The sequence below is a fragment of the Podarcis filfolensis genome, assembly GCF_964270895.1.
Source record: "Podarcis filfolensis genome assembly, chromosome: 5".
NCBI lineage: Eukaryota > Metazoa > Chordata > Lepidosauria > Squamata > Lacertidae > Podarcis > Podarcis filfolensis.
The window spans coordinates 95,130,460-95,157,447 of record NC_139608.1 but is presented as its reverse complement, the minus strand read 5'-3'; the positions used below and the strand labels follow the sequence as shown (position 1 = coordinate 95,157,447).

The following is a 26,988-nucleotide window of genomic DNA, read 5'->3' as shown; positions in this document are numbered from 1 at the left end:
CGTTAAGGAACCCAAAGGTGTGGCAGGAGCACTTGCCTAGAGATGTGGCTTGAAGCAAATCAAACCCACATGGCTGGAATGACAAATGCCACCTCCAAAACATACTGAAAGATTTTAGGAAAAGGGATGCGGAGCTCATAGGTGTCAGCAGCAGGGGAAGGAAGCACTTAGGGAGATACTGCCTGCCTTCTGTAAGAGAGTCTGGGAGGAAAGCTGAGCTAAGCAGGCACCCAGGCAGCACAAAGGAAAAGTGTGACTTGAGAAAAGATGCAAGTGGGAACCCAAGAAGACACCGGTCTGGGGCTTGGTGTGGGGCTGCATATGGCTATTGAAAATAAAAAGGCCTTTCCTCTCTGACAGCATGGTCTGGATCAGTGCAAGGAGGAGCAGGAGGAAGAGCAGGTGAAGTTTGCACAGTGAAGGAACAGCCGCGTAGGAAGGGGGGACGGAGGGAGCGGGCTGCCCCAGGTGCCACTCTGGGAGGGGTGACAAGATGGCCCCTGCCTCCCCCCAACTGTAGAGCAACCGAGGGCGCCTGCAGTCCGTATGGGCGCTGCTCGTGTGGCGTCCGTACAGGTATCCGTACTGGCTGCCGCTTGCAAGGCGACCATACGGCCATCACGCGAACGTATGGTCGCCGCACATGTACAGTCCATACAGGATGCCGCTCATGCAGCAGTCTGTATGGTCACTGTGCAAGCGGCAGCCCGTATGGCCGTCCCGTGCGAGCGGCAGCCCGTACGGACTGCGCATGTGTGGCATTCCATACGGAGTGCGCACGCGCAGGATGCTGCACATGCGCAGTCCATACGGGCTGCACCGCCCTGGGTGCTGGAGAGGGTCCCTCTGCCACTGAGCAAGGGCATCACTGTGGAAGGTGAGGGACAAGGTGGTGACAAAATCTGAACTTTCTGGGCTCCACTGGTGTGCCTGCACAGTCCCAGTTCCACTGCTTCCTTTTGCCTCTTCACCTCCCCCTCCCAATAGTGACGCCTCTGCAAAGAGGCTCTTATGGCAGCTCTGCCCCAAGAGGTGAGCCACAGCCACGGAAGAGGCTCTCAAAGGCCAGGCATTCAAGGCCACACTAGGGTCACCAGGATACTGTAAGGCCACTGGAACTTAATGGTGGTGGGGAACATCAGGCCGGCCCCCCCTCCCAAAAAATGCTGCCCTCCAGTCTCTATCTGGGACTCACCTCATACCACAGCCCTCTCTGGCTAGCTCTGTGCCCCCTCCCCAAATTATTCCATCAGGTTCAACTCATTGTCTGCTGCATTTGGCCCACTAGAGGAGGCTGCATTAGGCAGATCACATACCATACTTTTCCATCTATAAGACGCCCCCATGTATAAGATGCCCCCTATTTTGGGGGGCTCAAAGAATTAACCAGAGTTGTTGAGGGTTGTTTTTTGGGGGGAATGCCCACAGTTGCTGAGTGATATATTTTCTTTGGGGGGGGGGAATGACGAACCAAATATCACTCACCCAACTCGCAAACACTAACAATCGCAAGTGACGCAAGCCAAATTGCCAGAACAGCAGCCAATCCAAAGCAACCATATACACATCCACAAATAACCCACCCAATTGACAAAGCAGCAGCCAATCCAAAGCAGCCCTTGCAGCAGACACCATTCACCCACCCAATCGCTAGATCCTGCTCGCAGATGCAACCAATTGCCCGCCCCCCCTGCACTACCCATGTATAAGACGACCCTCCCATTTTTTACTTTATTTTGGAGTAAAAAACCCTTGTCTAATACACGGAAAAGTACAGTAAGTTTCAACTATCATTTCAGCCGACGCTCAGCCTCAATCTACAGGTAACTGCACTGCACTCAGCTAATCCTGCTAAACGAGCTATTCTAAGGCTGGAAACGGATGCATCCTTAAATGTTAGCAGATCCCATTGGACTGGCTCAGGGAAAAAATGATCTACTTTTTTTTTTGTTTGGTGTGTCTATGTAAACAATCAACATAGTTTCTGAGATCATCCAAGGAGAGCTTTAGAGTTGAAATAGATTATACTGAAACAGGAAAGGTCTTTTCAAAATCAGAGAATGGGGACTTGATAGCAACAGCTTGCTCAATAATGCAATTCTCACTGGCCGTCCTTTTCTGTGTCTGTGGTGAAACTTCCCCCTGGGAAATTTGCTTGTCTTGCAGAAGCGGAGCTGCCTTAGGCCAGCATGGTTTAAAGGCAGGATAGTTAACTGGTGGCCTATGAACCAGAACTAACCCCTAAAAAGATTTTTATCTGATTCCTGGAGACTCACAAATTTTAATCAAGATATGATAAAAGAAAAGAAGTTACTCATGGCTTTGTTAATGAAGAACAGAAAAAAAATGTCTCCCAATTTTAAGCAGCAGAGACATTCTACAATTGAATGTTTTATCTCTCGTTTTGATATCTGTATGAAACATGTACATCTAAATATTGGCATGTGATCATATGCCTGGGCCCATGTGCTTCACAGCTGGAAAGACCTTAGTGCTAAATGTGCCAATTTTATTATGCAGTCTGACTCCACAGTGCATGGGGATGTCGGGGCGGGGAATCAGTTTGCAGAAGAAAACATGCTTTTGGCTCTCAGTTCACAGAATATAGCAGCTCTCAATAATACAAAAGCTGCCCATCTCCATATTAAGGCAAAATCCACACTCTACAAATAACAATGGAATTAAAATCAAAGCACACATAAAATCAAGCCCAATTAGTTTCATTCATTTGTGGCAATACCAATGCGGTGCTGAGCGACTGTGAATGAGTGTTGCACATTAAAGTTAATTAGCCATCGTTTAAAACTATGGAAAGTGGATAAACGATATTCCTGACTTACCATTAAGCCACCGGGAGTCGTGCTGCTCTGTCCTGATTGGGTGATGGTGCCCCAGCGTACGGAAAATGGCAAAATCTCTGCCCATGAAATCTGCCGCCGTTCCAGAATAAAGCTCACCATCTGTAACATTGCATGAAATTGCACGGAATATCAGCCACTCAGTGAACTTATCAGAATTTATTACAAAGGAGCAAACAGAATGCCAATGCACGACACACATGACGGTTGAAAGCTATTTGCATGGGGAAAGGTCTGGGCATATACATTTCAGGACCTTCCGTGTTTACCTCTTTCATTCCAGCTTTTGGCAGAGAAACTTGAGGAGGGAGTGTTGCCAATATATGCCTTGCTTATGATGCCTGGTTATTTAGAGGAGGAGACAAGCATCTAGGTGGGCAACGTTATTTTCTGGTGAATCTCAGAGGTGTCCAAGTGATACCGTATTTTTCGCTCGATAACACGCACCTGACCATAACACGCACATCGTTTTTAGAGGAGGAAAACAAGGGAAAAAACATTCTGAATGAAACAGTGGATGTATCATTTTTGTGCTTCATGCTGTGGCCACAGACATGTGATCTGATGGTGAATTTGGGGTGACCCAATGCAAAAATCCTGAGAATCCCTGTGGATCCATGCTTTGTAACCACGTTTTTGCACCATTGCAGCCCCAGGCAACAGTGGGTGTGTGATTTTGGGGGGGCAGGCTGTAGCCATGGACATGCTATGTGCTCTGATGGTGAATTTGGGGTGACCCAATGCAAAGATCCTGAGAATCCATGTTTTGTAACCACGTTTTTGCACCATTGCAGCCCCAGGCAACAGTGGGTGCGTGATTTGGGGGGGGGCAGGCTGTAGCCATGGACATGCTATGTGATCTGATGGTGAATTTGGGGTGACCCAATGCAAAGATCCTGAGGATCCATGTGGATCCATGCTTTTTAACCACATTTTTGCACCATTGCAGCCCCAGGCAACAGTGCGTGTGTGATTTTTGGGGGGCAGGCTGTAGCCATGGACATGCTATGTGATCTGATGGTGAATTTGGGGTGACCCAATGCAAAGATCCTGAGGATCCATGTGGATCCATGCTTTTTAACCACATTTTAAGTGGGGAAGGAAGGAAAAATACAGAATGGACAAGGAGCACGAGAGGGATGTGCAGAGAAGCAGCTGGCTAAGAATGCAGGAGAGGGGTATAACGGGAGGGAGGAAAGGAAGGCAAAAGTTTTCCCTCACCTACCCACCCAAGCCAGCCAGCTCTCTCTCTCTCTCTCTCTCTCTCTCTCTCTCTCTCTCTCTCTCTCTCTCTCCCTCCTGCATGTTTTCAGCAGCACCGGAGCACAGAGACGACACTCTGCTTTCCCCTCTGCTTGCCTGGAGGGGAGGGGCTTTCCCTGCTCTTTGTTCCGTTTGAGCAAACACAGCAAGGAAACAGAGGAGGGTGGGCAGTAAGACCCTGAGGCAGAATGCAGGAAAGCAGCCACTTCCTCTTTTCAGGTTTCCCTTCTCCGAGACGCGCGATTTGATTTTTGCCTGATTTTTTTTGCCATTTGGCTCCAGGGACCACACATTCGCTCAATAACACGCACAGACATTTCCCCTTCCTTTTTAGGAGAAAAAATCTGCGTGTTATAGAGGGAAAAATACGGTAAGTACTGCCTGCCTTGCAGCCCAGAGACGGAATGTGTCAGCCTCAACAGAAGACTTAGCTCCTCACTCCCTGTTGAGCCTCAATCCATCTCCCATCTCCCATCAGAGCACATGCTCCTTTGGACTTTCCTCTCCTCACTGAGAGTTTCTTTTGACATCGTATTTTTCTTTGTCCCCCTCCTAATCTGTGATTCCTGCATTGAGGGGTTGGATTAGATGACACTTTGGCTCCCCCCCCAACTCTACAGTTCTATGATTCTAGTTTCTTTCATTTCTTTTACAATCAAAAAAGCCCCTCCTTTTTACCACAGTTCCTTCCTTCCTTCCTTTATCCATCTTTTAGAACATGCCCGTGTGCCACACTTTACAATTTGGAAAAATTTATCCAAGTCGCAAAAAAGACACGCCAAGGACAGATGCTACTAAACATCAACCACTTTAGGATGTGTGGTTCAGAGCTCTCAAGCGCACAATTTAAGCTCCACTCACTGAAATGTCATGGGCAACTCTGTGCACAGACGGCATTGGCTTTGCGCCCGTGCCATCGCAGGATTAGGCTACAGTGATGATGGAAAATGTCTATGGACTGTGACAGAAGCAGCTAGCTGTTGCAAATTCTGTTGAATAGGCCAAGGGGCCAAGGTCAATGGGTGGTCTACAAGAGAGGGAGTGGAAATAAAGTCAACAAGGCAGGAGCCAAAGCAAGGCACCATGTTGCTCTAGCAAAACACAGAAGATCAGCCTGATACCTTCCCAGAACCAAGTGTGAGGAACTGAAGCAGATTGTTGGAATGTAGTTGCATACCACAGATGTATACCTAGGCTCCCTTGCGCAAGGAGCTGTATTGGTGCCACACACCCACCCTGGCAAGGAGATGTCTCCAAAGCCAGAAGAGACCATGAGCCAGGAACTCAAAAAGGTGGATTTTTATCACCTCTCCCACTCGGCCAGTGACTTCTGTGGCCAACGGTGTTGGGTCTGTTCTGCTCTTCCTTTGTCAGTCTGCCTGCCCGTCTGCCTGGCTTCCTGCCTCCTTCATTCCCTCCACTCACTGATTTTACTCCTAGCCACTCTGAGCCAGAGTGGAGATTTTTGGGGCCCCTGAGCCTGCTCCTTTGGTGGGGCCATTCTGGCCACCCCCTAGGTATGCCTCTGGCTGCCAGCAGTCACTTGGCTTGGGGGCTCAAGGGTTCTGGCTACAGATTTCTGCCCAGATGCTTCTGGGTGCCTGAAGACCCCTTCAGCTCCCCTGGAAGCACAGCAAGTGGGCCTTGGCAACTGGTCTGCCAGAGATTCAGGCCAACCCTGTTGGCCCACAGCTGAACCTGTTTCTTTAGTCTACAGGGAACTGCAGTTGACACTGGGATGACCGTGCTTGCTTTGATTCTGCTTTAGGAAGGCTCACGGAGCGCTGAATAAGGATCTTTGCCTTTCAAAGCAAAAATCATGGAATGAATTGACTGGTTATTAAAGTTCAGGTATTCCATTTGTCACGGCCCCAGCAAATGCCCTCAACAGAATTTAATATGACTTTGTTGGAAACAAGCTTATTAGTTCCAAGGCATGCTCGTATTTTCCATGCCAATTTTAGAATACATTTCCATGGCGGGGCAGCCATGTCTGATCATGCCTGCTGGGAAAGTTGAGCCGCTTTCCCTTGAAAGGCTGCAAGCAGGGCTGCGCATCATAAGAGTCGGAAGGGGAGAAAACATGATAGTGGAAATAGGTGGAATGAGAGGAAGATTAAAAGCAACAAGGCCTCTTCTCCCCAGCAGGAGGTATAATCAAAATCGAGTGAAAGAGAACAGCACATTAATTACCTATTTATCATCTTTCTGTCTCATCTGCCACTTGCTATTTTTAAAAGGAGAGACAATCACTTAATTATAGCTCTTATTATGTACTGTGCTTGAGAAAATGCCTTTGATGCCTCTGTTAGCCTTTACTTAACTTTACCCCCATTTGCTTGTCAGCTCTCTCCAGAGACTTGGGAGGAATCAATATAAATCAAGGGAAAGACAAGAAGGCTGCTTTCATTTCATCGTTGTCAAAGAGGGGAAGAGGTCACCCAGAGCAAGAGATTTCAGAAGCCAAAGTATGTGTGTATATATATTCATTCATGTGCATTTGTATATGCATGTAGTACTTGTGTGTGTGTTTAAAACCAGACGTTTGCAGTATATTTTATACGTTATGGGGCTTGTGTGTGAAAGGTTTGTGCTCTGTGCAAAGATAGACACTGAGGTCCCCATCCTTCCCACAGGATATAGTGGAGGGGGCACACTGCAGCCCCCTCCACAAAATCGCAATGCTTCATTTCCCCCATAGCAACAATTCATTTCTATGGGAGATAATCCAATGGTGCACTCTGGGATACTGGGCCAATTTTCATGGATCTTGGATTTTGTTTCTTGGCCATTCAAAAGAGCGACAGAAAGCTGGAGGATGCACAATATGAGTGGTAAGGGAGAGAGAGAGATAGTTCCTTCAAGTACCTTTCCTGAACACCTGCTGGGATTCAGGTCTCTCCTGGCTGAAAAGTCATGTAATGTTCTTCTTGTCTCACTCTGCATATATCATGGGTATTGATTAGGAGCCAAAACCTTTTTTTATTATTTACTTGCCCTAATAATTTGCATAGATATGTATGGTCGTTGTCAGAAAAGAACTTAGTAAAGGTATCCATACATTCAGCGAAGACATCCTAGAAGAAGCCAATGTGTTGCCCAGCCTGAATGTTACGGGTGCAAAATCCTTTCAAGGTCCCCACTGAAAAACATTGATCTTAATCCACTAGAGGACTTGCATGGGAATATCCCAAGCTTGGGTGCTCTGTGTATGGTGGCTGCTGCTGGTTGAAACTCTCCTCAGCTTGATTAAAAAACTGAATTGACCATTGTGAGCAATATTAGAGAATATTAGAAGCAAAGATTGGGTTTTCCCTAGAGTTTGGGACTAACACGTAATGTTGGCTGCCCCTTATGCTGGTTTATAAACTTACCATTGTTTGATGGCCCCTTCCATTGTGTTTAAGTTATGGACACCATCATGGCTCAGACGGAGCTAAGCAACCCCCACCCCAAGTGGTAACTAGATGGAACAGAAGGAACTGGAACCTTAGCAGAAAGGGAGTCACACAGTCTCTGTGTCTCATTAACCAAGCACAGAGAGCTTTCTCCATATCAAAGTAACTACAGCTGATGCAAGCTCTCTTATGTGTTCTGTTTTTTCAAGGCTGTTTTCTTTGTTCTCACTAACTTATGGTGTGACCAAAGGCGTCAAGGGTTTTTATGTTCTGGTTGATGCTACTCTTACTCTCTGAAGTTAATAGTCGTAACTAGCTTAGCTTCATTAATTTAAAGGAGTCTAATCTGAGTAGGACTTAGTTGAATACAGCCCAAACATTTCTATACACAGCTAACAGTAGGAGATTCAAATCTGAATGGGCACAGTCCACAGGAAAGTTATTCTGCGCATCCATCATTGGGATGAATGGGCATTGAACAAGAGATTCAGAGCTCCTGCTCCACAATTCAGTGAAGCTTGCTAAACTGAAGCCTAGGTTGTGTCCTTAAAGAAGAACAGATTGTGTAACCTTAGCTTTGTTCATTAATAAATAATATCCATTACAAAAGTACCATAGAAAAATATGCAATTCCCTCCTCCCTTACTCGTGTTTGGTCTTTAAAATGTTCTCGTATTCTTCCTGGACCAGGTAAATTTGATGTGGAGACCTCCTCATGGACACACACAGGGAAGATGTGCTTGGAGCAGCCTATTAATAATAAATTGCAGCTAAATGATGCCTGAGAGCCGCGCACATCTCTGCCACAGCTGGCATTTTGCTCAACACACCAGAGTAACGGTTATCATAAATGAACAGCTCTTAAAAGTAATGAAGACCATTTGGAAGGAGATCGAGCAAGAAACATTTAGGGCAGAGGAATTAATAGCTATGAAACATTTTAAAATATTATTGAATTAGGAGTGATTAAAAAAACAGCAGTGTGCCCATTTGTGTATTTCAAAAATGTTTTGAGCTTACAAAATTCAATTCCTGGCTTGACGTGGCTTGGGGGTGGGGGAAGTTCCTGTTCAGCTGAGATTCCAGTTCACATATTTGTACCTGGCATTGAGTATGCAGGACAGATAAGGGATTCTACTACTCAATAGTTTTCCTACCTGAGCTGATAAGATACTACTGTTTGATGCATGTTTTTCTTAAACCAACTTCACATGGATTGGAATCTTTAAGCTGTTCTAAATTTGCAGTGGCGACCGATGACCATTGAGACTGGTGGGGTGGGAATCAGGGAGCAAAAACAGAAGAGGGAGCCAGAATCATAACAGGTTCAGCTGAATGATTCTAGTTTTGTCCCCATCCTCCTCATTCCTGCAAGTATAAGACGGGCAGTCACAATGACCCCCTGGATAGATTTGATGTTAGAAGGTAAGCAAGTGAGGGTTGGCTGATGACAGAGAGATCTTGGTGGTGCACAAATGGACCAGCCTCCCCTGCTCATTCATCTCTAGCCAAGGTGCACCCTGCGCTGATGTGAATATCTATGGATGCGGGTGGCACTGTAGTCTAAACCAATGAGCCTCTTGGGCTTGCTGATTGAAAGGTTGGTAGTTTGAATCTGCGCAATGGGGTGAGTTCCCGTTGCTCTTTCCTAGCTCCTGCCAACCTAGCAGTTTGAAAGCACACCAATGCAAGTAGATAAATAGGTACTGCTGTGGCAGGAAGGTAAACGGCATTTCTGTGTGCTCTGGTTTACATCATGGTGTTCCATTGCAGCAGAAACGGTTTAGTCCTGCTGGCCACATGACCCGGAAAGCTGTCTGCGGACAAATGCCAGCTCCCTTGGCCTGAAAGTGAGATGAGCACTGCTGTACCTCGTAGTCGCCTTTGACTGGACTTAACCATCCAGGGGTCCTTTATCTTTACCTTTTTCCATGGGTGAAAGAGCTGTGAAACACACTGGTGTACCGGAGGGGGGGGGCTTAATTGTGCTCTAAGGCAGTAATGTGGATGCCCCCTCAGGTAGAATAGACAATATGAGGCTCGATGGGTGAATAGTCTGACCTAATATAAGGCAGCTTTCTGTCCTCCTGAATAACGCTAAAAGCCATCACCTCTGCTCCTCATATTGATTTCTCTCTTCCTTAACACCTTGCCTCCAATTCCATATGCCTTCCACACAAGAAGAAAGGATTTGTGAAAAAAGAAAAAAGAGATTATGAGAGGAAAACCCAAAAAATCCCAAAATCATTGTATTAGTGTAAGTCCACATGAAAAAGGAATGTGAGAAGACAGCACTCCATTGACTTCATTTGGCTACATGCCATGAGGTTTGCGTAAGACGCCCTTGTCATCGTATTCTTTCTTGACTGACTATTAATGCAAATAGGGAAGTCAGCTTCTCTGGAGAAGCAGCACCACAAATTAAAGTTGCCCCAGGCACTAATTTATATACCCGTCTTTTCAGACGTACTTTCTCTCCCTTCTGTTTTGAGTAAATACAGGGTGCAAGTTGCAGCAAGGCAGTGACCTCAGGGGAGTAATCACCTGAACTTTCAGAGGCAGGAAAAAGCATCAAGCGTTGGTTAAAAGTCAGAATTACTCTTCTTAAGTGCAGAAGAAGAGAAACTCATATTGAAATGCTTTGAGTCCCCTGAAGAACATCTAGAAAATAGGGAGCAATGTTCTTTCTTTAAAATGTGTATCTTTGTTGCTCAAGTAACAGCAAGCCACTAATCACTTTTTGAATTTTCTGTGCCTTCATGATAATGAAATACCAATTGCCTCCACACATGTTCAAATTCTAATTTTGTTGCATGTCCACAATTTTCTAGCAAGGGCAGGACCCTGTGAGGTTTATGAACAGGAACCTTCCACAGCCTATTCAGGCACCATGCCTCCCAGAATTATTCTTGGGTAAGGGGGTAGAGTGGGACGCGGGTGGCGCTGTGGTCTAAACCACAGAGCCTAGGGCTTGCCAATCAGAAAGTAGGCAGTTCGAACCCTGTGACGGGGTGAGCTCCCGTTGCTCGGTCCCTGCTCCTGCCAACCTAGCAGTTCGAAAGCATGTCAAAGTGCAAGTAGATAAATAGGTACTGCTCCAGCGGGAAGGTAAACGGCGTTTCCATGCCCTGCTCTGGTTTCACTAGAAGCGGCTTAGTCATGCTGGCTACATGACCTGGAAAAACTGTCTGCGGACAAACGCCGGCTCCCTCGGCCAGTAAAGCGAGATGAGCGCTGCAACCCCAGAGTTGTTCGCGACTGGACTTAACTATCAGGGGTCCTTTACCTTTAAGGAGGTAGAGAATGGCACAGCCACTTTGCTGCCTCTCTCATGTTCCTTCCTGCCGCTGCTTATGCACAGGGAGAAGCACACAGCGAAGAAAATCTGAAGGAGAGAGTCTGCCCTAAACACAAAGACCATGTGCATGATTTAAGAACCAGAATTTTGCATCGTTGCCATTGTCCATACGTTCACATTCATGGTGTAATGATTGCACTATTGTAAAGACTGGAATTTCCCAAGTGGCATGTCTATCATCAGAAATTATGGGTTGCTATTGTTGTGTAGGATTAAGCGTGTCTTCACTTGTGGTGCAGCCAAACAAAACCACATTCCATTTCTCCCTGGGAAGATGTTGAAATAAGGAAGCAGAGGTTCTGATAACCATCAGGAACAGGAAGAAGCAGGTACCTATAGATAAAGCCTATTTTATGAAAATAAACAAACAAATAAATAAATCCTACCTATTAAAAGAGAAGCTGTCAGCAGTTTGGGGTCATAGGGGCTTTTTCCTCTGCCGTTTTCAAAATGTGAATCTTCCAGCTTAAAAATATTGTCCTGCAGAGGAAGAAGGAAGAAACAATTAATCTAACCAAGCATGGAGATGACTGGGTATGAATTATTAGTCCATCAGTTCAGCACACAAACTAAATTTTGTTTATAACCATGGTATGCATTTTTGTGTTTTTGTATTGCATTATATTGCCCTGTGATTCCCGTATGAAGTGTGGTTCAGAAATTTAATCAATAATAATAAAAGAATAAATCCCAAGTTTTATGTTACTTCATCTACACTTCATTTGAGTTGGCTTGTTTTTCTACTTCTGCATGCAGAACTTTTGAGAACTAGACTGGAAAGCCAGAGAATGTTATTTTCCTCCCAGTACACTTAGCAGAAGCTGGCCCCTTACTTGTTAGCGCAGAATTACCCTTTTCTACAGAGGTTATCCCACATTCACGACCTCATATGCATAGCTGCACTAATCTATCCCCATGAATTATGGGATGCAAAGTGAAGATAACGGAAGTGAAACAGTTGAGGGAAATGTAGGGCAATTGCCACAAAAGAGCAGTTGTCTCGAGTGTGTGGCTGTGGGAAAACACACCAAAACATAAGGTTAATTTGCACATTCTGTGGGTGATTTGGGATTGTTTAGGTTGACGTTTAAATGCCAAGGATTCATGTTTTTATTTAATTCAGTTTACCCATGTCATTAGTAGAACAGTAGGACTCACTTATTCAGACACCCCAGAAGGGCAAGCTGAGGTTTTTGTTTGGGGCGGGGGGAGACTCATAAAAGGGAAGGGTGTCTGGATCAAAGAATGAACTCCACAAATTTTATTAATGAAAGCGCTAATGAGAAACAGCCATTAAAAGGAGGGAAATCCAGATTAAATAAATTTGGACAAGAGAAGCATTTCTGATGTTTGACTCAGTCTATTGCAATATGTTTCATTTTTGTTCTGGTAGTTTAAAAAAATTACAATATGTACTATTTTCCAAACTGGCTTAAATGGCTGAAGGCTGATTTATATATTTAGTATAATCATATGGTACAGCCTTCTGGGGCTATTATTCTCCAGACTGTAGGTAATAGATTGCATTTTTTAATACTTCTTGGCATAAAAAACAGGGAGAGGACTAAGTGAAAACTTTTTTGCTCTATGCTAGTTTCCGTGTGTGTGTGTCTGTGTGTGTGTGTGTGTGTGTGTAGATAGATAGATAGATAGATAGATAGATAGATAGATACATGGTCAATGTGGTCCCTTCTCATAATCTGAAGTGGTACAGGCCTGAAAAGACTGAATGTATAGTTAGTTCTGACTTCTCAGGAAAGGTTCAGCTGAGTCTTTGGCTTCTAGGCCATATGCATGGTAGTAAAACACTAAAGAGGAAGTCCTGCCTCCTTTTGGCTCTGATTTGCAATAGCTCCTCCAATGGTTAGGCAAGAATCTTTCCCATCCAGATTTCCTTTTCATAACCATGGACTGCAGTTGGGGACCTTCCACATCCAAAGCATGTCTTAACCTATGGCCCAAGAGATCTCCTTTCCGCTTTGGCAAATAAATCAATAGTTGCACCACACACAAAACACACACTCCATGTTGTAAATAAACTACAGAATCTCACTTCCATTTTTTCCCACACTTAGATTGATCTTACTCATTTTCAGTTGGTTTTCCCTTTATGAATCTAATCCCAAACTGTTTCCCACCCCCTGAATTTAGGAGCTGGTGGTGAGGTTGAGGAGGAGAGAACAAAGGAAGTTAAACTGCCTTCCCTCACCTGCATTTTTGGGTGGCGACGACAAAAGTTGTGGTTGGGACAGTAGTCACCAGTAGCACTCCTCCTGTCTGCATTTGGATGGCTGCTGCCATTTTGTTTAGCCTAGAATGCCCTTAGAACAGTGTTACACAACACCATTCTGGACACAACAAAATCTTGGCTACCAACAGAATGCATTCGGGAGGATAGCTATTGACACCCTGTTCACAAAATTCACTCCATCTGCTGAAATAACTGAAATTCTCTCTCTCTCTCTCTCTCTCTCTCTCTCTCTCTCTCTCTCTCACACACACACACACACACACACACACACACAGAGAGAGAGAGAGAGAGAGAGAGAGACAGACAGACAGACAGACTTTTGTGGCCTCTGAATGGGGCTATGAAATTGGGTGGGAGGAAAACATTTTCCTGCAATAGCTTTTGCTATCCTGAGATTATTATTATCTTTATTTTCAAACTCTAGGAAGTGACTGGGGATTTCAAGGGTATGTATTCTAATCTCTAAGCCTTTCAAAGTAAATTAATATAACAACATTTTATGTCAATGCCTCATGACAGTAATAGAGAATGGCACAAGTCCTGCAAGCTACTGTTAAACTCAACACCAATATTCTTTAAGATCTTTTGCATCACCAAGGCAAGTTATTACTTGACCTCAGTTGGAATGAACTCTGAAGTGGGTGACTAAAAACAGAGTGTTCCTAAAATAATGTAGTGTATAATTAAAGGATGATTAATCCAATCTAAAACAGCAATAACAGTGTGATACAGGAAGCAACAACAACCCACAGCCATGTGATAAAGGAACCTGGTCCTTCTTGATGTTATGTTGGTTTGATGGGGTGGAAGAACAGTTCAGCTAAGAGCAGAATACAAGGACCATAGTCAAAACAGTTACTTTCAATATTTCCATGGGTTCAGGAATCCCTTATGGATGTTTTGTGTGTGTGCATAATCAGTTTCGGATGTGGCTTGCCATTTGGCATGATAGGAGGGAGTGAGCTTGAGAAGGCCCCTTTCTGGCCTGCAGTTTGCAGAAGGGGCCCCTTGCCTCCCCTGTTGTGTGATCAGTCGTGGTCCTTCATGGCCCTGAGATGCTATGGTGGCTGCTGGGCCAGTCAGGAAGGGGTTGGCAGCTCCCTAAAGGGTTGGCCCCTAGCCTTCCTCTCCAGCATTAGACATGCCCACCACCCCATCTGTCCCTTCACAATTTTGCGGTATGATATCAGTCGCCGTTTGGGACTCAGTAGAATTTTCCCTCAACTTTCTAAAGTCCTTTCCAGCACCCACTGACTCTGCACTGTTTTTTATTGTTTTTAATTCTGAATTTTAACCCAACATGTGAAAGGCAAGTCATCTAGTCCAACCCCCTGCAAAGCAGGAATCTCAGAGAGGCATCCAACCTCCAAGGAAGGAGAGTCCACCATCTCTGGAGGAAGTTCATTCCACAGTCAAACAGCTCTTACTGTCAAGAACGTTCTTCCTGATTTTGAGCTGGAATCTCCTTCCTTGTAACTTGAATCCATTGGCATGGGTCCTACCCTCCGGAACAGGAGAAGGAATGTGGGGAATGAGGGGTTGACTCCCAGCTCAGACTATCCACCTGGGTTGGTGGGGGGAGCCCAGAGGTGCTTCCTCAGCTTAGCTTTCAAGGCAAGCAGGCAATTATCATTATTTCATTATTATTATTATTCATCTGAACATCACAGGGCAGTTTACAACATAAAAACACAAAATGTATAACAAAAACACCAAAGTAAACCAATAACCCCCCTCCCACAAACGTGTTTAAAAAGCCATAGATTGTTTGACCAGTCAAAGGCCTGCTTGTAGAGAAACATGTTTGCCTGGCACACGTTGGTTCCAAACGACACCAACGTGATGTCACACATCTGAAGGAAATTGTGTCCTCCAAATCATGGAGAGCCATGTGTTGCGGTGAGATCACTAAACTGTCTTCTTGTTGCTGGGGCGGGCCCGTTTGGATGTCCTCTGCACTTCATTGGTTGCCCCTTTGTTGCTGGGGTATTTTTTCTGTCTGTTGGGGTTTGATTGGCATCTAAGGAGCTATTTAAGGGGCTGCGTGAGGCAAAGCACTTTCTCTTTCGCATTGTGTAGCGGATCTCCCTCCCTCCCTTTAATTTAAGGTTGGTTTTTGACCTTGCTATGCCTGTCTTAGGGGTCGTCTGTTTTTGGAGCAGGGGCCCGGTAGGAATTTTGCCAACTGGCTGATTGGCTGTTGCCATTTGGTTTTTGCCTACCATGTAGCAAATCACCACAACTTTGTAAGGTTGGCGGTTAGACATTGGTTCATTGTTTGGTAGAGGGGATTATGGATTGACTGTGCCTGCCCCTCATTTTTGGTTGCTGCTGCTAGGGAATTCCATTAAAGGAACCCAGGGGCTCTATTTGCTCTGTCTGATCCCCTCTCAGGGGTAGGGCCATGCCAGAGTTCCTGGGAGCATCTGGGGTGAACTAAGAGGCAGAAATCTGCCTCTGTGCTCCACCAGTATGTTTTCCCTTACTGACCTGTCAGTCCTGTTCCTGCCACCATGCAGGTTCAGATTCAGGTAAAGGTAAAGGGACCCCTGACCATTAGGTCCAGTCGTGGACGACTCTAGGTTTGCAGTGCTCATCTCACTTTACTGGCCGAGGGAGCTGGTGTACAGCTTCCAGGTCATGTGGCCAGCATGACTAAGCCGCTTCTGGCGAATGAGAGCAGCGCACGGAAACGCTGTTTACCTTCCCACTGGAGTGGTACCTATTTATCTACTTGCACTTTCATGTGCTTTCAAACTGCTAGGTGGGCAGGAGGTAGTCCGAACCAATGCCTAAGCAACCACTCACATGGTGTAATCAATAAAGTTGTGGCCAAATTAATGCCAAAAATTCTTAAACAAATATTCTGTGTCCTGTGCGATTTATTTTGGGGGTTTGGGGGTCTTCACATGCAAAACAGCAGGACAGCACCCTCATGACTTTAAGCATTAAAGAAGCACAGACTTTTTGGTTGCAGCTCAGTAGGTTTTGCATTGCTTTGCTTATTTCATACCCATGGAAGCTTTCATGAAGCTGCGGTTCCTTTTAACCGCATATATATCTTGTGTCATCATTCTGGCATGTGGGGAGAAAACACGTCCAATGTTCCCTTGAGTGCATAGATATAGCTGCACAATTCTTTGCATTTAAGAAACACACATACTCCTTTTCACTCTGTATGGGAGGTGTGGGGAGAGCAGCCCGACAAGAGAAACAATGGATGGAACCTCTGAGCTAGCAGGCAGGACATCTCAGCAACTCACTGAATCAAAGTACTGTATTTGATTAGTTTGATATACTGTTGGCTTCTTTTTAATGGACTTGTCAAATTTCTTAGCATGAAAAATCTAAGTTGCTGAGATCTTATGTATATGTTGCTGAGATCATTTCAGAGAAAAAGAATCCTCCAAAAGCCAAAGGATCTCATGCTTCTTCCATCTGAGTGACCAACGTAATCCAGCAGAAACAGGGCAATCCCAAAACTGCATGAATGTCATGTTATCCTTGACTGATTAGTAAGGACTTAAAAAATTCCATATTCTCGGTATTCCAGACATAAGATACCATCAAGGATATTGAACAATTCTCGGAGGACATTGAGAATTGGAATCTCTTTGTGTAGCAACATTCAGGGTTGTCATGTATAATATATCACTTGTGCTGCTGTCTGGCTTACATATGGTGACCTCTGGAAAAATAAATGCTATGCTTTTGCAGCGAGTGTTCCTTCTAGGCAAATTATTAAGTGGACAGCATATGCAAGCAATAAGATCCACCATCCTAAAATCAATCCAACTGAGCGCTTTCCTTATTAGCCTTGTACCTTAACTTATTCTCTTCCCCCTCCCCAGTTTTCATGATACATTTGGATGAGGAATTGTGGACAGTAATTGCTTTAACAGAGAAGTTGCTACTTTGTTAAATAACTTATTGGCGTATATACAAAACTGCAATATCCAATTATTATTATTTTTTAGCTTTCAAGATCACCCCATTCCACTTTGTTTTTTGGATTTCCTGTGTACGGTGAGCCTATGGAGAGAGCTCATGCATCACAGGAAATAACAGCAGAACCAGCACCAGCTTTTTATTAATTATTGAAATCTAGTGATTCAAGGGCTGTCTTTCTACAAGACTCTGTCTTCAGCCTTGGTTTTGTCTTGTTGAAAATAAATGCATTTCCCAGGATTCAATTTTATTCAAAGTTCTGATAAGGCAGAAAAGGACACTTGTCAACATACCCAAGAAGACGTGAGACAAGAAAGATGGGTAACAAGTTACAGTTATTAAAATACAGTATAACAACTATAGAATCTGCCAATCAGAATAATTCAACCAAATTCACCAAAACCAATGAGGTTTGGGTGGTGAGGTGGGTTGATGGGAGCAGTTCAGCCCCCAAACACCACTGTGGATATTTTCCAAAATCCACTCACCCACCCAGACCAAATGACAATTAGCCAAATCCTAACCAAACACCACTCCAGTCATGCTGACAAAACCCAACAGTGTGAAGTAGGCAAAAATAATGTGACATGCACCAATTAGTGTTACCCACCCCCCAAAAGAATCCTACTTAGTCTCCTCAAAGAAGGCAACTAGTTGAGCTCACGCTGAAAAAGGGGTGGGAGGGTAGGTGTCTCAATGAGAAGAGGAGAGAGTGTTGGGTGAAGTAGGCTTAAATAGCCTGGTCACCACTTCCCCCCATTGGGCAAATTGCCCCATGTGCTTGCCCAATTACCCCTGAGGGGCTGTCCATTTCTCCTCTTCTTGCTGGGAAGGAGGGTGTGGCAAATGTGTCCCCCTCCCCAATACGGGAATTAACGGAATTCTCAAGAGGAGGGTATTTAGCAAATTTAATCTGAAGTTCAACCAAACAAAGTCAAAGTTGTTCGACTCAGAATTTGCTTTGAAGGAGCAAAAGACCAAAATAATGTGAACAAAAAGAAACTTAGGAGTACCAATGGAGGAGGAGGTTCCTTGGGACTGCTTTCTGCAATCGACTGACTCCATCTGATACTCAACTTGCCTGTGGATCACAATTCAACTACTAATTGGGTTATGAACTTCTCCAGATTTTATAATGCTATTTGGTGCAGAGATAGTGCAAATAAAAATACATATTTTATGTATTTTTTAAAAAAGGATCTCTCCTTTCATAGTCACTAGACCACATTCTAATAAAGTCATGAAATCATAGTCAGTCACATGTGGACTGGTCAATTAAAAAATCAATTAAATTTGCATATTTTATTTTGATTCATTTATAGAAGTATTTATATACCACCCACTCACATAAAATGCCATTGTGGTGAACAACATAAAATATGGCAAAAGAATATAAACACAAGAATGACTGGCCCATCTAAGAAAGGGAATTATAAACAAATGAATAGGACTGTTGGCCTGAAAAAGTCTTACAGAGGGATGTCTCTGTATTCCACAACTTGGGCTTGGTGTCAAAAACAATTCTTTAGACCTTAATATTTGGGAGACACTCCTTCCTGGGACAGGAGGAGACATGTTTCTTTTAAGATGATGTAAAATACATTAAAATTATTATTATTTTTATTATTTAAATCAAAGTTGACTCCCTAATTAATTATAGCACATCAAAGTTGTTTAGTGAATTAGTTTTAGCAGATTAATCAAGTAAATGTTACAATCCTAATATTTACAATGTCTGAAACAGAGATCCACATGTATTTTATGACCCTCCCCATTAATATATAAGGAATGTTGATAAATCCCTGCACACCAGCTAAGTTCATATGTTAGTGACTGGGATAACCATTGCACCATGTGCAAAGAGCATGCTTCAAACAGTCTTACAACCTTTGATCTTCACACCTATTGTTGGTTAATTGCCAGAGGTGATAATAGGCAACAATCCACGATGATTTATTATTACATGGTAACATATAGTGGTTTTGCACATTCAAGCAAGACAACATTATCTTGTGAATAATGTAAGACAAGAACCATGGTGATCAAAAGTGCTGGGAATGTCAGTCCAATTAACTTAATAGCCACAAGATGTTAAAACATCATAAATTTGTGTTTGGTGATTTCAGAGCACATTTGCAACTCCAGGGGCTGGAGGTTTGCATTTTAATATGGACAAAGCGATTTTATCAGCTGCAAGAAGAGACCTCAAGTCAGAGGAAAGTGTTCATGTGGCACATGAGTCATAATACCTTCCTGCCTATCACAAAAACGTTTGTCAAATTTGACACACCCTTGTATCAAATGTCCTTGCTGCCGCCCTTGCTCTAATAGGAACCATTAATTTTGGACACAATTACGTGGCAAAAGAAATGTTACTATACGGCTAGTGGGCAATGGCAAGAGCCTAATTAAAACAGGAGATCCCCCTACTAATTGATCTTTCCAGGAGGTCTTTCATAAATAGAAATTCATTATGAAATAGATTAACAAAATTACAATCACCGACCATGAGAGAAAGTTCATGAAGCTGTGCATAAGGTAGGTGCGTAAGATACAACATCAGTGTCTACAGTTTTCCTATGATCATCATTAGTCCAATTCATGTCTACTGGGCTTTGTCTTGTCAGTGGGAGGTGAACATCATGGGGCTCTTACTAAATCAAGTCATAATAACTACACATCCTGTGTTAAGCAATGCCTTTCAGGCACAAGTCTTCATGAGACTATGAAGTAATACTCTGGAGTTACTTAGGAACATGTTCACACATGAACGTTCATCACAAATATTGATACTGTGCACTGCCCGCCTGATCCAGCCCAGGGCCTCAATCCATGCCCCCCAGTTTGGGTGACCCATCCTGGGCAATCAGGGACCGCCTGCCCTTTATCCGAAGCAATCTGGAGGCAGGACTAAGGGTTTCTAACACCCTATTTTTAGGGACGCGGGTGGCGCTGTGGGTAAAACCACCGTGCCTAGGACTTGCCGATCGTATGGTCGGCGGTTCGAATCCCCGTGGTGGGGTGAGCTCCCGTCTTCGGTCCCAGCTCCTGCCCACCTAGCAGTTTGAAAGCACCCTTAAAAGTGCAAGTAGATAAATAGGTACTGCTTTATAGCGGGAAGGTAAACGGCGTTTCCGTGTGCTGCGCTGGTGCAGGCTCGCCAGAGCAGCGATGTCACACTGGCCACATGACCCGGAAGTGTCTGCGGACGGCGCTGGCTCCCGGCCTCTAGAGTGAGATGAGCGCACAACCCTAGAGTCTGACAAGACTGGCCCGTACGGGCAGGGGTACCTTTACCTTTACCTATTTTTAGCAAGAGGTTGGAGGTGGGGAAAGGAGGAGATCCTATGTATTCTTCTTCCCTCCTCCCAAGCAAGAGCAGGCAAGTTCAATCCTGCAAGGGGCTGTCCCTTTGTGAGGAGCTTCACTGTGAGCTTGGAGGCTGCTCAGGTTTATTTTCCATATTGCCCCCCACTCTGCCAACACCAAATTGTGAAATTTGTATTTACGAGACATGCTGCCAGCCCAGCTTACACCTAAATAGTATCCACTTTGGGAATGCAAAGGGTATGGATGTGAGATCCCCCCCCCCGAAATAATATAAAACAGCTTTCTCCTTTTGCTTTTTTTTTTTTTTTTTACAAATAAGGGGCAATAAAACCCCACGTACTAATATGTAGTATTGTTGAAGAATAAAACTACCTATGAAAAGATTAATTCCATTGTGTGCCTGGAGATGTAGGTTCTAGTAGACATAATTATAACGTCTTTCCCTGACAAGTTACAATTACTCTGCAGAGTTTTAAGGGAGCCTATAAGTTCCCCCCTTCCCTTTTACATACATCAAGAGTATATACACATATTCTCCCCTGAGCAACACAAATGCTTCTTATTCAAAAACAGATGTTTTCTGGCACAGGCGGTTTGCTGTGATTGAAAAAATATTCATGTTAAAGGCAGTTTCCTGGTTCAGAAGCCACCTGAGTTTTCTTCATGCATTTTGCGTGGACCATTAGAACTGGTGATGGTTGAAACCAGTGCTTTTTTCTGGGGGGGACACAGGGGTACACATACCCTTAAACATTTTGTGACTCTAAGTTTGGCATCATTGAGGGGCAATATTTCAATTTGAGTAGGAAAATGAGAATACCCCCTAAACATTGTTTTAAAAAGAGAAAAGCACTGTTTGAAACACAGAGTTGCACACATGTATCAGAACTGATAAAACCATTCTCTCAATTCCACTCCATTCTGCAGTCCTGGGGCTCTCAGCAAGAAAAAGGAATATTCGGGATTTTGGCAAGAGATTTTGCACCTCCTAATCATGTTTGTTCCTCCAGATGTATGAATGCAGAAATAATTAAAGGTTGGCTTCCCCAATATAAAACCTTTTTGCTGCTATTGCTGCCTTTCTGCAGAAACACACCACCTGGATTTTGCGGAGGGGGGAGGTGTTGTTGGCAATTATTTTTTGTAGCCCTGCACCAGCATACTGATGCACAATAAAACAACTAACCATACACAACTCTTACTTGGGCTGATTTTTTTTTTTAATTACCTTGTCAAGCATATATTTCCCAAATTGGTATATGCCAAATTATCACAATAAAAGGGGGCGGGGGAGGAGCAGGAAGACTTGGAGGGGAGGGGGGAGAAATAGTGCAATGCCAACTGCCATTTTTTTTTTCTCCCAGAAGGCAAGAGCAGCGCTCTTTAGAAATATTTCTAAGCAGAATTAAGAGTAACATTTGGGGGAAATCTCCCATTGGAGGGATTCCTTCAGTGGTGGGATTTCCCTGCAGACTGCAACGGGGGAAGAAAGGATTCAATTCTCCCATTGCAAATGCCTGCAAAGACGAATCTGACAAAACGTGTAATGCTAAGTCCAGCACTGCACTTGGGTTTAGAGTTGCAACCCTAAACCCATCTCCAAAAATGCAAGAATAGTCTTTTCACCCAGATCTGTTTCCATCCTTAAGTGACACGCATAAGCCCCTTAACAGGTAGAAAACAGGAATCAAGAGAAACCAGGAAGTCCTTGTGTTAGCAAAGGTGGAAATTAATTTTAGGTGGTGTGCTGGGGGAAAAGTCAAGAGCAGCCAAATTGGGTAGCTTTTTGCATTTTTTAAAAAGAGGGTGACTGAGCTATTGTTATTTTTCATGTTTCTAGAAAGCCATACTACAAGCTGATGCCTACATCAGAGGCAGATTTTGGTAATGTGGTGCCCTGAATGAGGAGAAATTTTGGCACATACCCCCCCCCCATTCTTATTTTCACAATAATTCCTTTTCCTACAGTTGTTTTTTTATGGAACTTCTCAGTAGGTACCCATATAAATATAGGTTTTTATTGATGATGATGATGATGATGATGATGATGATGATGATGCACCCCCTCTGGAGTTGCCTACATAGCACCTAAATGGCCTCCATTAAACACAGGCTATGTTGTCCCTCTTTCTATCTTCAAGCTGTGACCAGATGCAGAAGCCATGGCTTCAACAGGCATCTAAACATGTTACTCGCCTCCAGCCTGATGAGATCTTGAAACCTTGCATACCGCCTTGTGAAATTTTGATTGATGTAATGAAGGTATTACCTTAAAATTGATCTTGGAAACATGATTTTGTTAACAAAATGCACCAGGAAGTCATGTGTCCAGCTGAGCTGTTTTCAGTAGAACCTGTATGGTGTGTTAGAATTCCTGCTCCATAATTGCAGTCATAGGAGTGTTGTCTTTCACATGACGGCATATGTTTTGACTCCACAGAGTGGGAAGTGACGGAGTAAGATGTTTCGGTTACTGTGTTCTGTGAAGTGGGACTATTGTCCTTTGTTCTTTTTCTCTTTGCTGTCTGATGCTAGAGAGAGAGAGAAGGAGCCATGTTGCAGTGCTCCGTGTGTTTTTATATGTAAATAAAGTAGATTAGCCAAAATGCTGAGTTGCTGAGGTCTGTTACACAACTGCGCAAACTCTGCGGATCCCTAAGTGTGCCGGTGTCGGTTGGCATCGGTTGCTGTGATGTTCGGGCTGAAGAAAGCTTATGAAGCTCCTGAACGATCAACCAGGAGAGAGGGAACATGCCAGTCGTGCATGTGTCTCTGCCAGGGTCCTACTTGAGTGTAGGCTGAACTCCTGACATGGTGGCCATGGGGAAAAACCAGGCTCTTCCAGCCCACCAGCCCTGGTGCTGAAATCAGCTTTCAGCATGTCAAGGGCACACTGTGATAGCATGCAACAACACCTCACATATGCACCTCACATGCAAGCACATGAACCTGGCTGGCTCAACAAGACTGGGAGTCAGTCCAGAGTCACCTCCTCCACTGATCACTAAGGAGAATAGCATCACAATCCAATTGATTATATAGCAATGTGGGGTTGGAAATATCTTAATTTTTTTTTTGCAGGGAAAATTAATTCCCTGCAAAATAAAAGACATTACCAACTCATCTGAAGGTGAAATCTTCAAATTATGTAGAGCACCGTATCCACAACAAAGGCACCTGGTTCTACAAAGCATCTGGTAAAGATATTCCAGGAAAAAATAAAGGTTGACAATTTCAGATCCAGCCCCTCAACAAGTCTGTCAAGGCTGACTATGCATCTGTTATTTGAACTGCTGTTTCTATTTCGGATCAATCTTCACTTATTTTTGGTTTAAGGGTTTGTTTGTTTCTCTGCAGTGGTTAAACCAGCTTCAGGTAAGTTTAATAAATAAGCCATTTTCGAGAACTACTCTAGTATTTTAAGTGGGTACAGGTTTAGTGCCCTCTGGTCATTCTAGCTAGGGGGCACCAACCTCATTATGCAGCCTGGAATCTCTCGAGAGGACCACTTGTGTGGGAAAACACACTTCTTACCCCCCAAATCACTTCTGGAGAGCAGAGTAGTTCTGAAGAATAAAATATGGCCCACCTCTACTTTTGGAGGTAGCACTGAGGTCTTATAACCTATTGGTACTGTGCTGGTTACGAGTGCTGGGAGCTTGAGTTAACTGCAACATATAGAGAACCAAAGGAAACCATTGGTACATCATGCTCAGTATCACCTACACTGACCTGGCAGGGGCTCTCCAGGATTACAACCAAGAGTCTCCCCTCACCCTACCTGGGGACTGAATGCCAAACAGATGATCTGCCACTGAGCTATGACCCATCCCTCCTGTAGAGAACTCTGCCTGAGAGCTCCTTAGAGAACCTCCATTCCCAGGGCTTTCTGAGGAAACAGGAATTGACTAATAATAATAATTTGTATTTATACCCCGCCCTCCCTGGCCAGAGTTGGGCTCAGTGCGGCTAACACCAAAAAAATCACAGTAAAAACATAATAGGGGGGAAAGAGGGGGGGAACCAATTTAAAATACAGGTTAAAATGCAATTTAAAATGCAGCCTCATTTTAAAATAGCCGATAAATCAAGACCATAAGGGGAGGGAAACATAAGGGTCAGACCGAGTCCAAACCAAAGGCCAGGCGGAACAGCTCTTTCTTGCAGGCCCTGTGGAAAGATGTCAAGTCCCGCAGGGCCCTAGTCTCTTGTGACAGAGCGTTCCACCATGTCAGGGCCAGGGCTGAAAAGGCCCTGCCCCTGGTTGAAACAAATCTAACCTCCTTGAGGCTCGGGACCTCCAAAGTGTTGTTATTTGTGGACCTTAAGGTCCTCCGCGGGGCATACCAGGAGCAGCGGTCCCGTAGGTACGTGGGTCCTAGGGCTTTAAAGGTCAAAACCAGCTGATGAAATCAGTGTTCATCTGTGATGGAGACACACTCTTTGGTTTCAAATGCATTAACTTCACACATTGAATTCCTTCAAAACCACTTCCATGGACACTTATGGTAGCTCAGACTAATTATTTAGATGTCGCACACTGCTGAAAAAGGCTCTGCACTGTTCCCAGCATTGGTTTCAAAATCTAGTCTTTCAAAATGATTTGAAAGCATCAACAGCTGGAACACCACGGTCTGTTTAGCAACAGGGCACTTTCATATTTTCCCCACCCAACATTTCATATCTCTCCTGTTGCAACCGTTGACACTGAGGTCTGTGGGAGGAGCAGAAATAGTACAGAAGGCTGAGATGGAGGTTGGAAATAGAAGAGAATTCTAACCAAAACATGACAAAGCACTGGATAAGGAAAAGAAAACCATCTGTCTACTCTTGCTCACCTTTGAATATTCTGTTTATTCATGGATACACTGAACACAGAAAGCTGCTTTCTTGCGAGTCAGGCCAGTGGCCAGCTTGCTCCATGTGGCCTACTTTGATCTGCATTTTACCACTGAGCTTTCCTCCCCCCCCCCCACAACACTCATTTCTTTATTAACCTTTGAGCATATGCAAATTGGCTTATGAAGTTCCACCTGTGTTTCCTTTCGATTGCAAGCTGCCATTAATTTAAGGCCCCTGCAATATTGTCTGGCTGTCCTCATAATGAGTTTAAAACCACTGGCAAATCATTCACTGTCTCATCTGAGGTCTCTTTGGGGAGAAAGCAAAATTAATTTGCCACTTGGGAATTGTTTAGAAGCTGCTGAGCGATTTAGGAGCTCCACACAATGACACTCTCCTTTCACAAACCTCTTTGAGCTCCATATTAAACCAAAGCTATTCATACATGCTATCTAATGGGGGGGGGGGTACCATTGCTATATGACATGTAACTGCATGTGTTTTCTTTGATCCCACTTACTTCTGTTTTCCCACATTTTACCCCTTGGTTGTTTTTCTCATTTCAAAAATTGAGGATAGTTTTGACACATATGCTGAACTGCCATTGAAATCAATATGGTAAAAAGGGGTTGTGTCCAGTTTTAGTTGTATTCAGTGTAAAGGTAAAGGTAAAGTAAAGGTAAAGGGACCCTTGACCATTAGGTCCAGTCGTGACCGACTCTGGGGTTGTGGCGCTCATCTCGCTTTATTGGCCGAGGGAGCTGGCGTACAGCTTCCGGGTCATGTGGCCAGCATGACTAAGCCGCTTCTGGCAAACCAGAACAGCGCACGGAAACGCTGTTTACCTTCCTGCTGGAGCGGTACCTATTTGTCTACTTGCACTTTGACGTGCTTTCGAACTGCTAGGTTGGCAGGAGCAGGGACCGAGCAATGGGAGCTCACCCTTTCGCGGGGAATCGAACTGCTGACCTTCTGATCGGCAAGTCCTAGGCTCTGTGGTTTAACCCACAGCGCCACCCGCATCCCTACACTGTATTCAGTGTAGACACCATGAAATTAATGAGCTATTAATTTCAATTGAAATTTCAGGACAACTTAGCTGAATACAACCCAAGGTTCACTGGGTTTTTGCAGTGAAGGCAACCCTGTATTGGGAAATTTTTAACGACTAATGTTTTACAATTTTTTTGGTGCTGTAAGCTGCCCAGAGTAGCTGGAGAAACCCAGCCAGATGGCCAGGGTATAAATAATAAAATAATAATAATAAGTTAGTTTATTTCATTGTTGTTGTTGTTTTGCTTCATACCCTTGAAGAGTGTAAGCTCCCTTCGGTTTGCTTCCAAGCCTTTGTAACAAGTACTGTACTATGCAGATTCACTGTAACACTGAAACGTTAATTGCATCTCTTGCCTCTGGCATTTAACTTTCAGGGATGAAGCATTTTGTTTCTATGTCCTATGACCTGAATTCGGACTTGCCACAATGTGAAAAACATTAATGGAAGCCCTCTAATTTCCTCCTTTGCTTGTCTTCCACCTACCATTTAACTATTACATCACTTTTATTTAAAACAAGTGCCAAAGATTTCAACGGTCATGCTTATGCTATATGGAAATTCTTGCTTTATTGGAGGAACTGGCAAAATTCTCAGTAGTATTCAATACAGTCAAGATTTCACCACTGAAAAATATATTACTTTGGGTTTCCTTTGAGTCGCTTCTTTCATAAGGCTCTGCTCAG

General features: G+C 44.1%; 1 protein-coding gene across 1 annotated transcript in view; it reads right to left on the bottom strand.

Moving 5' to 3' along the window:
• SEMA3A (semaphorin 3A) overlaps positions 1-26,988 on the bottom strand; it is a 190,413-nt gene that overhangs the window by 56,578 nt on the left and 106,847 nt on the right. Inside the window, exons 5-6 of the mRNA XM_083615606.1 lie at positions 11,264-11,357; positions 2,841-2,960 (exon numbers count right to left, since the gene is read on the bottom strand). Coding sequence (XP_083471732.1) covers positions 2,841-2,960; positions 11,264-11,357 — 214 coding nt within the window. The remainder of the gene's footprint in view (positions 1-2,840; positions 2,961-11,263; positions 11,358-26,988) is intronic.